Here is a 15,598-nt window from a genome sequence, read left to right on the forward strand (position 1 = left end):
ACACATTTAATAATTTGATCAAAATTGGTATTCCACCTCTTTAAGGTGAAAGAACATTATAGTTAAACCGAGGCTATACTAACTATAGTTTAACCATGATATTTGTAAAAAAAAAAAAAGCAAACCATAAAAACACGGTTGCTGCAATTTTACTGTTTTAAAATGATATTGTATTTGTGTGTGGGTTACTTTCTTTTTTGATGTTGTGTTAAATATATACTAAATTAGAAAAAGATTTTTGATATACGCACCGAAGTCTTGATCTGAATCAAATGATTCAGAATCGTGAATGATTCACAAATCTGGCCTGAATTGCATTAAATTGTGATTCAGTTGGAGCGTTTGCGACACAGTGGAGTTTTGAAAAGCTCAGTTTCAACCATTAAGTGCATTAAATGCTTTTCAATCATTACAAGTGTTGTTGAAATTCAAGAATAAATGGCTTAGCCTAATTCACTATAAGGTATTTATAGACTGACCACTGCCATTCACTTGGTGACTGTTCAGTAGGAAATTAGTATATATTGTAATATATATTTGACAAATTATTGTTTTATTTGATTGTGTTTGTGCACGTTTTAAATACTTTATCTACCTTATACTGTATGTTCTTCATGCAAGAGTACAGAAGAGAATAAGAGCTAAAAGCAGGGAAAATTAACTTTTTATAAAATGTTAGTGTTGCTACAGTAAATCTATTGTAAATATTACTTTGTGGATTGAAAGGTTCTCTAACTAATTGTTACCGCACAGTGTTTCTCCTGTTTTCTGGGTCAGTGTTATTGAGAATGGCAGCAATATTTCATCTGCCTTTAAACTAGTTTAAATCAGCTTGAAATCTGCGCTTTGTTTGAGATCAAATGAACCTGACACAAGTTTGTTTATTCTCAGCGTTTTATTGTGACTTTTTTTTTTCTTAAGATTGGGTTTTTTCTCAACATTTACTTAGACTTTTTTTCTTGCAATTAATTTATTTTTTTTTCCCACAAAAGAAAAACATTTCATTTGATTTTATATTGCTTTTAACAAATGACAATGCCATGACATGTATACTTTTTTGTTCTGCTATTTTATTACTTTATTTTAATTTATTGACATTATGTATGTGTGTGTGGATATATGTATATGTGTATATGTATATATATATATATATATATATATATATATATATATATATATATATATATATATATATATATATATATATATATATATATATATATATATATATATATATATATATATATATATATATATATATATATATATATATATATATATATATGTATATATGTATATATATATATATATATATATATATATATGTATATATATATATATATATATATATATATATATATATATATATATATATATATATATATATATATATATATATATATATATATATATATATATATATATATATATATATATATATACATATATATATATATATGTGTATATATATATATATATATATATATATATATATATATATATATATATATATATATATATATATATATATATATATATATATATATATATATATATATACATATACATATACATATATATACATATATATATATATATATATATATATATACATATACATATACATATATATATATATATATATATATATATATATATATATATATATATATATATATATATATATATATATATATATACATATACATATACGTTCAGATACGTGAAGTCTTCGCGCAGTCCCATTTCAATCGCGCGAGCCGCTGTCAATACGGAGCCGTCTGACTGCGCATGCGCAGAACCAACCGAAGCGAATGTGCGTGAGGTGACAGCTGTCCCGATGATATCGATGAACGGTGAGAGCGTTTTCATTAAAAATCAGCCAAACGGCCCTAAATACGTTAGCGTCCGCGGACGCGCTATGCGTCTTGAGGATAAAAACGGCAATGTCGGCTCGTCGGGGGCTTAAAATGACGCTTGTTTTGATGACTAACGTTATAGAGCCCGTGTTAGCGGTAAAGCTAAGCCTGAGCACGTTTACAGGATCTAATGTTTGGATTCGCACTGATTGACTGAAGTATTCGTTTGGTCGTTGATCAACGCGTGATGTTAATAGAGTCGTGTAAGCTGTTGACGGTGTGATATCTTCGATTTGCCCTCCATTAGTCTCTCACAATTGGGGGTGGGGGTGCCCGTAGCAGCATGTCTAATATGTATTATGTTATATGATATTCTCTGATGCATGGCAGTATCCAGCAGCGACAACAGCCTTCCCCAGAACAGCCACGGCAAAAAGCAGAAGAAGAAAAACAAGAAGCACCGCAAAGCAGCGGCGGCAGCGGTGGAGATCTCCAGTTTGGAGCTGGGGTGAGTGTGTCTAACTGGGCAGGATCCAGATCTGGGTTTCTGCTCCGTGAGACGCTGCTAAAAATATATGGGAGGGTGGCCATGGGAGTCACTTCTCCAGATAAGCATATTGACTCACGGCCCTCCCTCCCGGTCCACGCATGTGGGACCTATTTTAACACATCCCTGGAAAAACAATGCAGGTTAGGTACATATGGCACATAGGGGCATCATGCATGGGAAAACCACACGACTGTGCACGGATGTTATCCAAAATGATGGTTTCCTCACATTTACTTATTTGATACGTGCGCTGAATAAAACCGATATTGTCAAATAAGGAGAAATGCAAGTGATTAAATTACATTAGCAGTGCTGATATGCAAAATTTCAGAGGTAGGCCAGAATAAGGAGGATGTGTAGAGCACGTGTGTATGTGCTTCCCCTACATAAATATCACTTGCTCTTAGTATCGTATTCTAAGAAGGCATTATAATTACGCCATCAGCTTTCATTCACGTTTATGTCATGTAACAGAGGCGGAAAATGAGACGCTTTTAATGTCGCATTACAATTATCTGTAGTTTTTGTGAATATTATACAATAACGTAATAATTTTATTGATAGAGGAATATCAGATTGATTACTCAGACGATGTTTTAAGATATAACTGTGTGTCAGTCAACCAGTCTCGTGTGCTGTTTTCAGATATGTGTTAATTTATTTTGAGTAAATATTGTGTGATTATGCATTTTTATTTCCCCAAAATTATTAGCTGTCAGTAAAATGTGCAGCATCCAATCAATAGTGAATCAAAGGAATCCAGTTAGTTAACTAATTATATAATATATGTATATGTATATATATGTATATGTGTATGTATGTGTATGTGTGTATATATATATATATATATATATATATATATATGTGTGTGTATCTGTGTATATATATATGTGTATATATATGTATGTATATAGTGTATGTATGTGTGTATATATATATATATATATACACACGTGTATATATGTGTGTATAGTACATTTATGAGATAATGTAATGTTTGCTAAGGTCAGACTGATATGTTAAAGAAAATTATAAAAAAACGATGCATAATTTCTCGCCTCAGATTAGAGAAAAAAACACGAAATTTACATTTTATATGTAAATATTGTATTCTATTTTTTATATTATAAATAAAATGTAATTTGATCCTTTTCACACTTTATTTTTTATATATGGCTGATAATAAATGCGCTAAATGCCTAAAAAATGAACTAAATATATACAAATATATAATATATAAATATATGTTATATTGTTATTATTTATGATCACATATGTCTGAATGTTATTGTGTTATTTGTGTGCATAACATATTTATATGTTTATGTCAGCCATTCAGTTATCAGATATCAGCATCAAGAAAAACATATTGGTTGGCCACTGTTGCAAACCCCTTTTAAATGTACTTATTGGCCATTTAATAAAAGCTAGATAGACTGAGACGCAGAGGGGCTTGTATTAAGGTGCATTGATGTTATGAATCCCACAGATGGTTGAAGACTATGTGCTTTGAGTGAAATCATAAGCCCTAGATATGAAAGTCACAGCTGGAGATTGCTTATGAAAAGTAGTAGCTGTTAATTTATTATTTATGGAGTTGTCATCAGTGGATCTTGATTAAAAATAGTAACATGGCTGCATTTGCCGTAGACGTTTTGTAGAAGAACGTTCCTACGTGCAGGATGTCAACCAGCAGATGTTGTATTTAAACATCTCTTTTTCTTTTGTTCGCTGCTCTACAGACCCCAGATCCCCTCCTCAGATGAACTGTGTCACATCCTCACCATCCACAGATCCTCCACCCCTCCAGAGTCGCCCCCGACGCCCCCGTTATACCTTTCCCAGAGTCCCCCAGACCTGCAGCCTCCGGCCCCCATCCCTCACTCCGTTCCCGTCACAGTGGTTCCCTCACCCAGCGTCTCGTCTCCAGACACACCTTCCACTCCCGTAGCACCTTCACTGGACCTACCTTCGGGTCTCTCCACGACTCCTCCCACTCCACAGGCCCCGGCCAATCAGACGACCCCTCCACAAGCTCTGAGCCCTCCCCCGCCAGATTTTTCCCCACCTCCAGCAGAATTACTTGGGTCAGATGATGAGGAACAAGAGAATCCGTCAGATTACTGTAAAGGTAAGATAATTAGGATCATAAGGAAAAAGTTTTAAGCTAATATTTGCTTTATAGCTAATTTTATCTTTAAACTTTTCGCTAAAACTTACTATAGAAAAATGTATACATTTTGATATGTCACAGTAATTGATCTTTATCTCACAATTCATTTTGCAGAAGAATTAATAAAATCAGAAAAATATTACATAACCGTTTTATAAAGCCTATTTTTGTGTTTGTTTGTTTGATATATAGTAAGTTATTTACTTTCCAAAGGAAAAGTTCATCATGTCATTTCGCGATTTTTCTGTTCTTTTTAGTTTTTTTTTTTTTTTTTATATATTTCTGGCACAAAAAAAATTTATTATACATAACAAAAAATATCTAGTATCAATTCAAAACAGTATTATTACTAGTATTATTTTTAAACTTTCATAGTATTAATATTTTGAATTAACTTAATTTTTACTATTACTATTTTAATATTACTATTTCAGTATTATTAGTAATTTTGTTAGGGGGTTTTATCATTTTTAAGTATTACTTTTTTTTTTCAGTAAAATTTTTTTATTGTATTATTTCCAATGAGAAATTTTAGTGCAAGGCAGCATTTAAATCCATTCAATTTAGTTTACATTTTTCATTTAATATTAATATTTGATTTCATATTTATTTCAGTTAACAAACATTATTTTAAAGCTCTTTTTAAGAAAGTTTTAACCATGCAAAACGGCTTCACTATTTATCTACATTACTATTTAGAGCGGTATATTAGTATAAAACTAATATTGCAAAACAAATAGTTCTGTCTCTGATCAGATGACCTACATTTGGAGCTGCTCTAAAATAGCTGCTATATGCTTTATTAATGCAGCAATAGTGACTGGTTATACTGACAATATGAAACTTTTTTCAGGAGGGTATTATCCAGTGAAGATTGGAGACCTGTTTAATGGCAGATATCATGTGGTCAGGAAACTGGGATGGGGTCATTTCTCCACCGTATGGCTGTGCTGGGATCTACAGTGAGTACTTTACATCCTGGGATCCTAATCCCTGAGATTAAACTGCTGGAACTAGATGCACAATCTCTAAATATTGAGATGTAAGCCGATGTCAGATTATGGATAGTCAGCCAGATAGTCACGTATGGATCGGTCTGTATGAATTCAACCTTATATGACATTTGTCTGCAGGCGGAAACGGTTTGTGGCACTGAAAGTGGTTAAAAGTGCCCAGCACTACACTGAGACTGCACTGGACGAGATTAAATTACTGAGATGCGTAAGTCAGAAAGCCATTTTGTTTTCAAATTTGAAAACAAACACATATATATATATATATATATATATATATATATATATATATATATATATATATATATATATATATTGACTTAATTTTTCCTCAGGTTCGAGACAGCGACCCCACAGACCCCAAACGAGAGAGAATAGTTCAGCTCATTGATGACTTTAAAATCTCTGGAGTCAATGGTGTTCGTATCCTTTACTGCTTGCATTGCCTCTGTTATACGTCACATCTGTGAATTTAATATTGACCCTCTTTTACATTTTTATACGTGCTCTTGTTGTTATTGTGCACAATTAGTGATTGAAAAAAACTATATTTCATTAGAATGTAACAATTCTCCTCCTCTACTTTTAGTTCAATGCTGTTTAGTGTTACTTAAATTTCAATTTTCTTGGTCTGTTTCTTTTTTCTATGGTCTTATGAATCCTTTTTATTTCATTAAATTAAATTAAATTATTTCATTTTTCTTTTTTCAAAAATGTATTTAATTTCTTAATCAGTGTAATTAATAAAACTAATTAATAAAAAAGTAATTAATGAAAAATGTAATCAATCTTGCAAAAATCAATACAATCATGCCAGTATCTTTTACACCGTTTTCTTTTCTTTCTTTTTTTCTTTCTTTTTTTTCATCAGATGAAGTTCATAAGTGCGTAAATTGCATTTTCACAATTCATTTTTGTTATAAATTGTAATATATTTCTGTCATAGTTTCTCCAGGTTAAATAATGTTTATCTTGGTGGTCTGTTGTGAGTTTCTGTGTGTATATTACAATTGTTTATCAAATGAAATATGAAAAACAGCTGAAAACACCATGAACATTAGCATCAACTGAGAATCTATACTAGATGAAACCGCACCACCTCTTTGCTTTGGGACATGCAGAACATGCTGGCATCATATTTCAGTAGCTGTCCTTTTGTGGTTTATTAATCACAGACTCTGTCCTTGACTCTTTGACCTCTCAGACGTGTGTATGGTACTAGAGGTGCTCGGTCACCAGCTGTTGAAATGGATCATCAAATCCAACTACATGGGTTTGCCTATGGTCTGTGTGAAGAGCATTCTTCGACAGGTAGGTCTGTTTTACATCCATATTGACATTAATGGTATCCAGTCAAATCGCAATATCAATTTCTCAGCATTATTTTCACCACTTTATTCTATACACATTGCAGCTCCATCGAAAGCGTGGGACTGATTCATACGCGTCTTATTTCTCTCATCCAGGTTCTCGAAGGCTTGGATTACTTGCACACGAAATGCAAGATCATCCACACAGACATAAAGCCGGAGAATATCCTGCTGGATGTGAATGAGGTGTATGTGAGACGGCTGGCTGCAGAGGCCACGTTATGGCAGAAGGCCGGAGCTCCGCCCCCTTCAGGCTCCTCCGGTACAGTTCTTTACTTTTAAGTGTGTGACTCACATCAGGCTCACCCGAAACTCACCTTAGTATCACGTGAGACTTGCATAACACTTCCTTCAGACTCACGTATGACTCATTTAATGCTTGCATAATAAATATATTCAATTTTAAACGGAACGGCATATACAGAAGCATTATACATGATCCTTATATAAAATAAAGAACAGCATACAATGACGGAAACCAGGGATACTCAAAGTCTGGTCTGCCGCACATCAGTGAGACTATAAGTGGTCCGCCACTGCAATCCAGAGCTATTTAGAAAGTCAGTTGCATGTCTCTGCAGACAAATCTCCATCACTCCCACTATAATCAAACTGTCTGGGCACTTTTAATGGGAGCTTTCTGGTTTTATCTCACTACTGCTCACTTACAGTCTTGATCATTGTAATGCAGTTCATTTTGTTGCTTGAAGTTAGATAGTGACACATGCATTTAGATTACAATTAATTGTTTTAAGTAATTGTTTATTATTACTTTTTTTAACTGGACTGAATTTGCCTTCATCTGTGTTTATTTTATTGGTAGACCTTTGAATCTAATACAAGCAATCGGTCTCGACTTTACACATGATCTATAGTGAATTAGTCTTTTTCAATATGAAGGTCTTTTAACATTTGGATTAAATAGCCGAGAGCTCATTTATGAATTATATTTAATTATAATTATATATTTAATTATATTTAATGTCAGCATTAAATGAGAGTTCACCCTATTTTAAATTCACATTTTTGATCTTGCTGTGAATTGTTTGCATGTTTAATTTTTAAATGTTTTTGACGCTTCTCTGGCGAATTATGTCCAAAATGTAGTCTTTAAAACTGTACCATTTTTTACAATCGACTTCAAGCTCTCATTCAGATCTGCCTACAGATCTGTATACAATCCATGTCCAATCGACACCTGATGTATAGAACCATGTTGTTTTTTTTTTTTTTACATAGGAACAGCAATTTCATCATAATACATAAAAAACATCTGTTAATCGTATTCCGTTTCATCACATATTCAGTATATTTCTGCATAAATAATAGATTTTTTTACATTATGCTAAGAAATGCTTTTTAATGACCTAGAAAAACAATACCAATTACAAATTAGTACAAAAAGAGGATTTGTACAGAGAATTTTTTTGATATATTAAGCCAAGAGAAGACTCGTATTCCTATGCTGTAAACAAAACTTGGTTCTCACGAGACTAGCATATTCTTATAATTTTAAATATGGATAAATATGTATCGATTCACTTCACAAGGCCTTTTTGACCCCCTGGATTCGTGTGGAGCACTTTTTATGACAAATGGGTTCAAAAACCTTGACCTCCATTCACTGCCATTATAAAGCTTGAAAGAGCAAGAACATTTTTTTAAAATGTAACTCTTGATTGTATTCATCCGAAAAAAGAAAGCCATATACAACTAGGATTGCCCGAGGGTGAGTAAATCATGGGGTAGTTTTAATTTTTGGGTGAACTCTCCCTTTAATGTCAGTTTTGATGGAAAATTTGAGGCTAGTTTAAATTAGTGTTTGGTTTATTCTTCAGTCAATACTTCTACCAAATGGATATCAAGGTTATTTATTTATAGGCTTCTCTACACCCTGAGTTTTTTAAAAGTGTCCCACGACTTGAGTATCCCCGGAGTAAATTATAACGACCCTATCTGCAGTAATTTTGACCTAACGTTTAATGTTCAGCTATGCTTTGCTTTTTCAGGTTTAAAACAAATACTACCTACTGAATTTTGTCTTTGATTACTAACAGTTAGTAGTTGCAGCTCTACATACAGCTTTACAATAGCAGTGATGGTCAGTATTTTTATTTTATTATGCAGACTTGCCTTCCTGTGGATTTTAGCTAAAGCACGGTTGTTTTCTCCTCAATGACTGAGTCCAGGTCATAGAATTAGTGGTTGCTTTTGAAGTGCTAATTTTTTAGGTTTCAAAGGTAAGAAAGCAAATAAGGAAGTCTTTTGGGTGTGTTTTAACTTTGAATCGACTGCAGATGTGCCATTTAAACTGATCTGCATGCTGGTCGTCATTTCTCTTCTGCTTCTGTGGTGAATATGCCAATCATTTCTCATTTCTTCTCTGTCGTCTGTTTGGTTTCTAACTGGTGTCCTATCTTTTCTTTCTCTGTTTTCTTTTTAATTTAAATTATTATAATTATTATCATTGTGGTTTTCTGTCCCTTCCCTCTTTCCTCTTCTGTTCTGATGGCAGTTAGCACGGCCCCAAGGGAAAAACAGGTACGTTCAGAGTTGTGCCTGCTGAAATACAAGAGAGGATGTAGTTTGTCCTGGTGAAAATGACACATGTTTTAATCTGCCTGCTGTTCCCTAACCCACCCTTGCCTACTGTATGTAGATATACGGGCATGATCTTTTGGGAAAGGGGCGAATCTCCATGGCCAGGGTCGGATCCACTGATCTGGGAAAAGACAATGCGACCTATGCTCAAAATATGCACAGTTTTGGCTGATAACTGATCATATGCTGGTTTTATAAAAGTTAGTTACACACAGAGTACATGTTTAAATGCTGCGGTTTGCCCCAGTCAGTGGATTTGGTCTTGATGCTCTTTGCCATCCCACCGATGTGTTGATTTTTACACCGTTAACCGTTCACTAACAGTATTAGACCTATCAGAGATGCTGGAGAATTAAAACCAGCTAGCTATCTTATCGTTCTGCAATTCGATTGATTTTCGCTCTTATTCTTTAGAAGAAAAGTTAAAAGCGACTGTTTTAGAAATGAGAAAAGAGCAGTGCAGTAAGCTGTTCTCAGACAGGAGCATTATCTTTTCTCACGTCATGACAGCCAGACAGAGATCCGCTGCGTTCCCGCTGCCTGTATTCTGCTTTTCTTATTTCAGCCACCACCTCTGCATGGTTGAGAGTGATTTCACGAATTACTGTCACATTTTCCTCTCTTCTGAATATAAATGAGATGAATGGCGAAAAGCAAGGCTGTCTCCACCGCTGAGATGAGAAAAGAAATGTTGAAAAGAATAAGATGTATCAAAATTATTAGCTTGAGACTGTGTTATATTCTTGGTATGGCATTTTTAAGATATCGAGTTTTACCTTTGAAGTGCCTGATTAACAATATGGCCTTTAAGTATTGTTTTATTTCTTGTTGTATCACATGTATAAATACTTTTTATGTCAATAACAATAATAAAACTGTAATATTTAGTGCTGTGATGAAATAATACTAAAATAAGAAATCAAATCAATAGTGCATCTTTCTTTGTTTTGCTCAGTTTTAAATATTAAGCTATCGATTTCATTCTTGATAATGGCTGCTATAAGTAATTTTTTTTGCATATCTCATATGAATTTACTATTACTATTATTATTGTTGCTATTATTATTATTACTATTATTATTACAACAAAATATGTTGATGATTGAAAAACAAGATATATTATTATTATTATTAGTAGTAGTAGTAGTTGTACTAGTAGTAATATTCCTTTTCATCTAGACTACAGAATTTTTTAATAAATGGCTGCTACCAAAAAAGTTTAAAAAGAGTAATTATCCAAATGATCTCCAGTGTTTTTACCACGCAGCTCAACTCAACATGTTCTAGGTCGGCTAAACTGCTTTTCACCTTCTTTGTTATGGCATATTTTAATTTAGTTAATCGTAGTCATTGTGATTCCTTCTGTGCATCACCACCTTTTTAATCTTTTCACCCGTTAATGTTCTGATGTGTGCAGTAATTGCAAAATTAATGCAAATGATTTAAAAGGTTTGTAACTGCTGACTGTTTGTATTATAGAAAGCATTACTCCCGTTTTCTTCAGACTGTGAGCAGTATCTGTAACAGACGCTATTGCATGCACCTATCTGACCCCTTTTAGATTACAGTGACCTAGTTTATTTGATATACAGTAACCAGAGCGGAAGGCCTGGAATACAGTTGAGTACCTCTGATAAATTTGTATCTGCACTTACAGCAGGAAGTCTCATTTATAAGTAGCAGCAGTAGTTTTACAGACAGTGCCAGACGCAGAGGTTCATCAGGTCAGTCCTGTAAGAGTGTGTCACAGCTCGACCAAACAACAGACATGGCAACAGAGCTGCCATCCCAAAATAGTCCCAGAGCTGGAAATGGCGCAGGGGTGTCAGATATCCCCCGTGGCGGAATTCACTTTATGCTGCATCAGTGTAAGCTAAGTGTATCAAAAATGAGCCAATCGTTTAGATATGACATGTTGTCCAGGCATCCTGAAAATCGCGATTAATGCACGCTGTTTAGATTCTGTAACTTAATAAAATGACCCTTCTGCATGCCGTTGTTGACAACTTGGCCTGAGGTTAGCGACCCGTGAAAGGACTTTTTTTTTTAATGACAGTTTCCTTGGAGTAACTTTAGGTGAAGTGTTTAGGTCTACAGTTGTGATTTAAAGTTTTTCGTCCAGTTCGAACCAGCAACTTCGTTTAAGGAATAGCTCATCCAAAAATGAAAATTTGCCAAAACTATTTTAACTCTCAGGCCATCGAAGATGTAGATGATTTTGTTTCTGCATCGGGAAAGGTTTAGCATTGCACCACTTGCCGACTGATGGATCCTCTGCAGTGAATGGGTGCCGTCTGAATGAAAGTCCAAACAGCTGATGTAAACCATTGCAATAATCCACAAGTAATCCACACCTCTCCAATCCATCAATTTATGTCTTGTGAAGCGAAAAGCTGCATGCTTGTAAGGAATAAACCCACCTTTCAGACGTTTTAACTTCAAACTGTCGCTTCTGGCCAAAGTACTTTACCAGTTCATAATCTGTAATAATGCTTCCTTCAGTGAAGACGTCCATCCACTTTTGTCCTCTGACATGTTTGTTTTGAAATAATTTGTACTGTTTTCACTCGTAAATGATGCTTGATCTGTGCATATTTCTCTCTTGGTTCAAGTGTAACAATTTAATTTAAAAAGTAATGTTATGGATTATAGACTCCGAGAAACAACGGTTAGAAGTTAAAAATGTCTTAATAATGGATTACTTTACTTGGATTGTGATGTTTTATCAGTCATGCTGACGGCACCCATTCACTGCTGAAGATCCATTGGTGAGCAAGTCATGTAATGCAAAATTTCTCTAAATCCGTTTTGATGAAGAAACAAACTCCTCTACATATTAAATGGTCTGAGAGTGAGCAAATGTTCAGAGATTTTTCATTTTGTGGTGAACCGTTCCATTAAGCACCATTATGTTCATATGAGAACATATTAACCATTGTAAATGTGTGAGATTAGTTTGCTCTTGCAAACATAATCATAATTGCACAAGTTGATCAGCTAACATCAGACCTTATGTTTGTTTTAGAAGGTATTTTTGAAATGAGCTTGGTTTACCAAAAAAACTTTTTTTTTGGCCCGTGTGTGTTTATGTCTAGATGGGTAAATTATCAAAGAATAAGAAGAAGAAGTTGAAGAGGAAAGCCAAACGGCAGCAGCGTCTGTTGGACGAGAGGATGTTGGACCTGCAGAGGATGGAGGAGTTGGATGGAGTTTTGCCGCCGGACGCTTCTGGAAACACGCGAGCGCTCTGGAGGCTGAGCGAGGACGGAGAGGGTGACGACAAACACGCACAGAGTGAGATACATTCACATGAACTGCTTTCTGCATGCACGAGGAGAGTTTAATTAAAGTAGATAATTTTTTTGAATCATGATTCTTTTTAAACCCCCAAAAAGTGCTGATTTATTTTGTGAGCTGAGGTACTTAAATTGTTGTTTTTAACACATTATTGCTTCAAAAATGAAGCTTTGTAAAATACCTCGTGGGGAATTCTGTGAGCAATTGAACGATTATGTACAATATGGAGGAAAACACATAAACAAGATTAATGTGTCAAATCAGTTCCGTTTATATTCGTCTAGATTTCAAGCCGGAAAATAATGAGACATCCATTATGCACGTCTCTTCTTTCTCCTGAGTAAAGAAAACATCACTCCGATGTCTCACAGCGAACAACAAATCTTTTACCCAAATGCCAAAAAGTGTTTTCATTTCTGTAAACTGTATTATCCAGCATTAATGGCCATCAAATGGAAATCTAATTAATGAACTGACTTAATGAACTATTACACATGCAAAATGTAGACATGTAGAACATTAATGTGGAACATTAAGATGAGTTTTAGAGAGAATGAAGCTTTTTATGTGCGACTGATTTATGTTAAAAAAGCAGAAGCTGAATCAATCTTTCTTCAGATTTTTTAAAAACGTTGTATACGTGGAAAATAGTCAATAGGTAATTTCATGAGTATGGAATTACTCACAGGGATTAGGGAATATTTATTTACAATTTTAACCCAAAATAAATGGTTTTACCAAAAATAAAAATCACATTTTTTTTTTTTGTTAGTATGATCATTAATTCATTAATTCAGTTCATATCTGTTAATCAACAATGACTAGAAAAGTCTTGGAATTTCATTGGTCAGTATGTGTGATTGAGGTCAGGGTTAAATAAGATCACGCTTGGAGATCATTTGTATGTTACAGCTCATAGTGTTTGGACCCAAGAGCAATGAATTAATTTTTTTTAATTCATTTTTCAGCCATTTGTTGCGTTTTAAGATGCTATGCCAAGATGCATTTTTTTTTTAAATCATCTCAAGACCACTGTGTTCAGTTTCTGACAGTTTTTGAACACAAGAATATTCCTGAATAAAGCTATAATTAAAACATTGACAAATGAAAGATTTTAATCATTTAACATCTGATTTAGACTAGAGTCTTATAAAGGCTCCCTGATTAAGCTTATGACCATATGGCATTATGACCAAAATCTTTCCCAAGATAAGAGCGATTTGCAAGCACAGAAAGGATAGACATCATAATATAGCAATTGTCTGGAATTTGTCTATTTACTGTTATGAACTTTGAAAAGATTCACTTCATGTTTGGATGGAAACCCATCCATTACCAAGATGTGGGTCATTGAATTCAACACCATCGCTTGAATAACTGCTGATTAAGTAAAAAAGTGTTCATATCAGACTTTTTTTTCAACAAATGATATATTCACTTACAGTATGACAACCAGTCATATTTTCATCCAGTATCTCTGAAATTGTATTTTTAATGCACTGCGATGGTTTTTAGATCAACTTTAAAAGCCGTTTATAAATTATTATTTTTTTACGTACGCATATATGATTTATTATGTTTCTGTTTTTTTCACTTCTTTTCCTTCATTAATAAAGCCATGGTAGCTGGCATGGTTCTAAAATATGAACGAGCAAAAATAATAATAATCTTTAAATAATAATAATTTATATTTCACCTAGCACAAGTTTTGTTCTTATAAAGCATAAAGTCATTCTAGACATGACACTGACTTTCTGTATATATATTTTATTATCGTATATAATAAAAAAGCTGTGTAAATAAATCGAACTTGATTTTCTCATTCAGCATTCAGCAGGTTTTTCTCTTCATGTGTGTCGCAGTGAACGGTAACGGACACTCCATAGGAGCTCTGAATAAACACAGTCCGGAATCAGGCTCGTCGTGGTTGGAGGAGGGCTGTAACGGCTTCGGACCCCTGCGCTTCTCCAGCCCTGGATCAGGCCTGTCCGGCATGTCTGGCTCCATCCTGTCAGCTACCTCTGAGTCGGCTCTGTCCACTCTGTCCGGATACTCCACGGAGCGCTCCCTGCTCTCTCCTAACAGTACGTACTCTGAGCTGGTGGAACACAATCAATACAGTGTCCTTGGGGTTATAGTCTTTGAATCACAAACCATGAACCAAACCAAGCAGCTATAAATTATTCGTCATTACAAATTAGATTTTTTGAAAATTTGAAAAAAGCCACTAGACTAGTTTATTAAGAGGGATATATATTTATATATATATATATATATATATATATATACACACACACACACACACACACACACACACACACACACACACACACACACACATATATATATATATATATATATGTATATATATATGTATGTATATATATGTGTATATGTGTGTGTGTATATATATATATATATATATATATATATATATATATATATATATATATATATATATATATATATATATATATATATATATATATATAAAAAGAAGTTTATTTGTAAAAACAACTATTTCAAAAATCATGTTTTCATCTCAATCACACTGCAGTTGGTTTATTTTGATTGGCTTAAAAATGATAACATCATTAAAAAATGTTTTTACAAATAAAATAAAATAATTTTATATATGTAGATAATTAGTAGATTTTCTTGCAGAATGATGTATAGTACATTTCTTACTATATTCCTGTGGCCTTTACACAATTGATGAACAACCTCATAGTTCA

At 33.6% G+C, this 15,598-nt stretch overlaps 1 protein-coding gene across 1 annotated transcript in view; it reads left to right on the plus strand.

The window, feature by feature from the left end:
* Positions 1-1,764: 1,764 nt before the first annotated feature.
* Positions 1,765-15,598, plus strand: part of srpk3 (SRSF protein kinase 3) — a 17,501-nt gene continuing 3,667 nt past the window's right edge. The window contains exons 1-11 of the mRNA XM_043245985.1: positions 1,765-1,856; positions 2,250-2,367; positions 4,152-4,540; positions 5,436-5,544; positions 5,716-5,803; positions 5,931-6,018; positions 6,800-6,906; positions 7,062-7,227; positions 9,481-9,506; positions 12,662-12,860; positions 14,726-14,947. Coding sequence (XP_043101920.1) covers positions 1,841-1,856; positions 2,250-2,367; positions 4,152-4,540; positions 5,436-5,544; positions 5,716-5,803; positions 5,931-6,018; positions 6,800-6,906; positions 7,062-7,227; positions 9,481-9,506; positions 12,662-12,860; positions 14,726-14,947 — 1,528 coding nt within the window. The 5' untranslated portion in view covers positions 1,765-1,840. The remainder of the gene's footprint in view (positions 1,857-2,249; positions 2,368-4,151; positions 4,541-5,435; positions 5,545-5,715; positions 5,804-5,930; positions 6,019-6,799; positions 6,907-7,061; positions 7,228-9,480; positions 9,507-12,661; positions 12,861-14,725; positions 14,948-15,598) is intronic.

The sequence above is a fragment of the Puntigrus tetrazona genome, chromosome 8 (genome assembly GCF_018831695.1).
Source record: "Puntigrus tetrazona isolate hp1 chromosome 8, ASM1883169v1, whole genome shotgun sequence".
NCBI classification, from domain to species: Eukaryota; Metazoa; Chordata; class Actinopteri; order Cypriniformes; family Cyprinidae; genus Puntigrus; species Puntigrus tetrazona.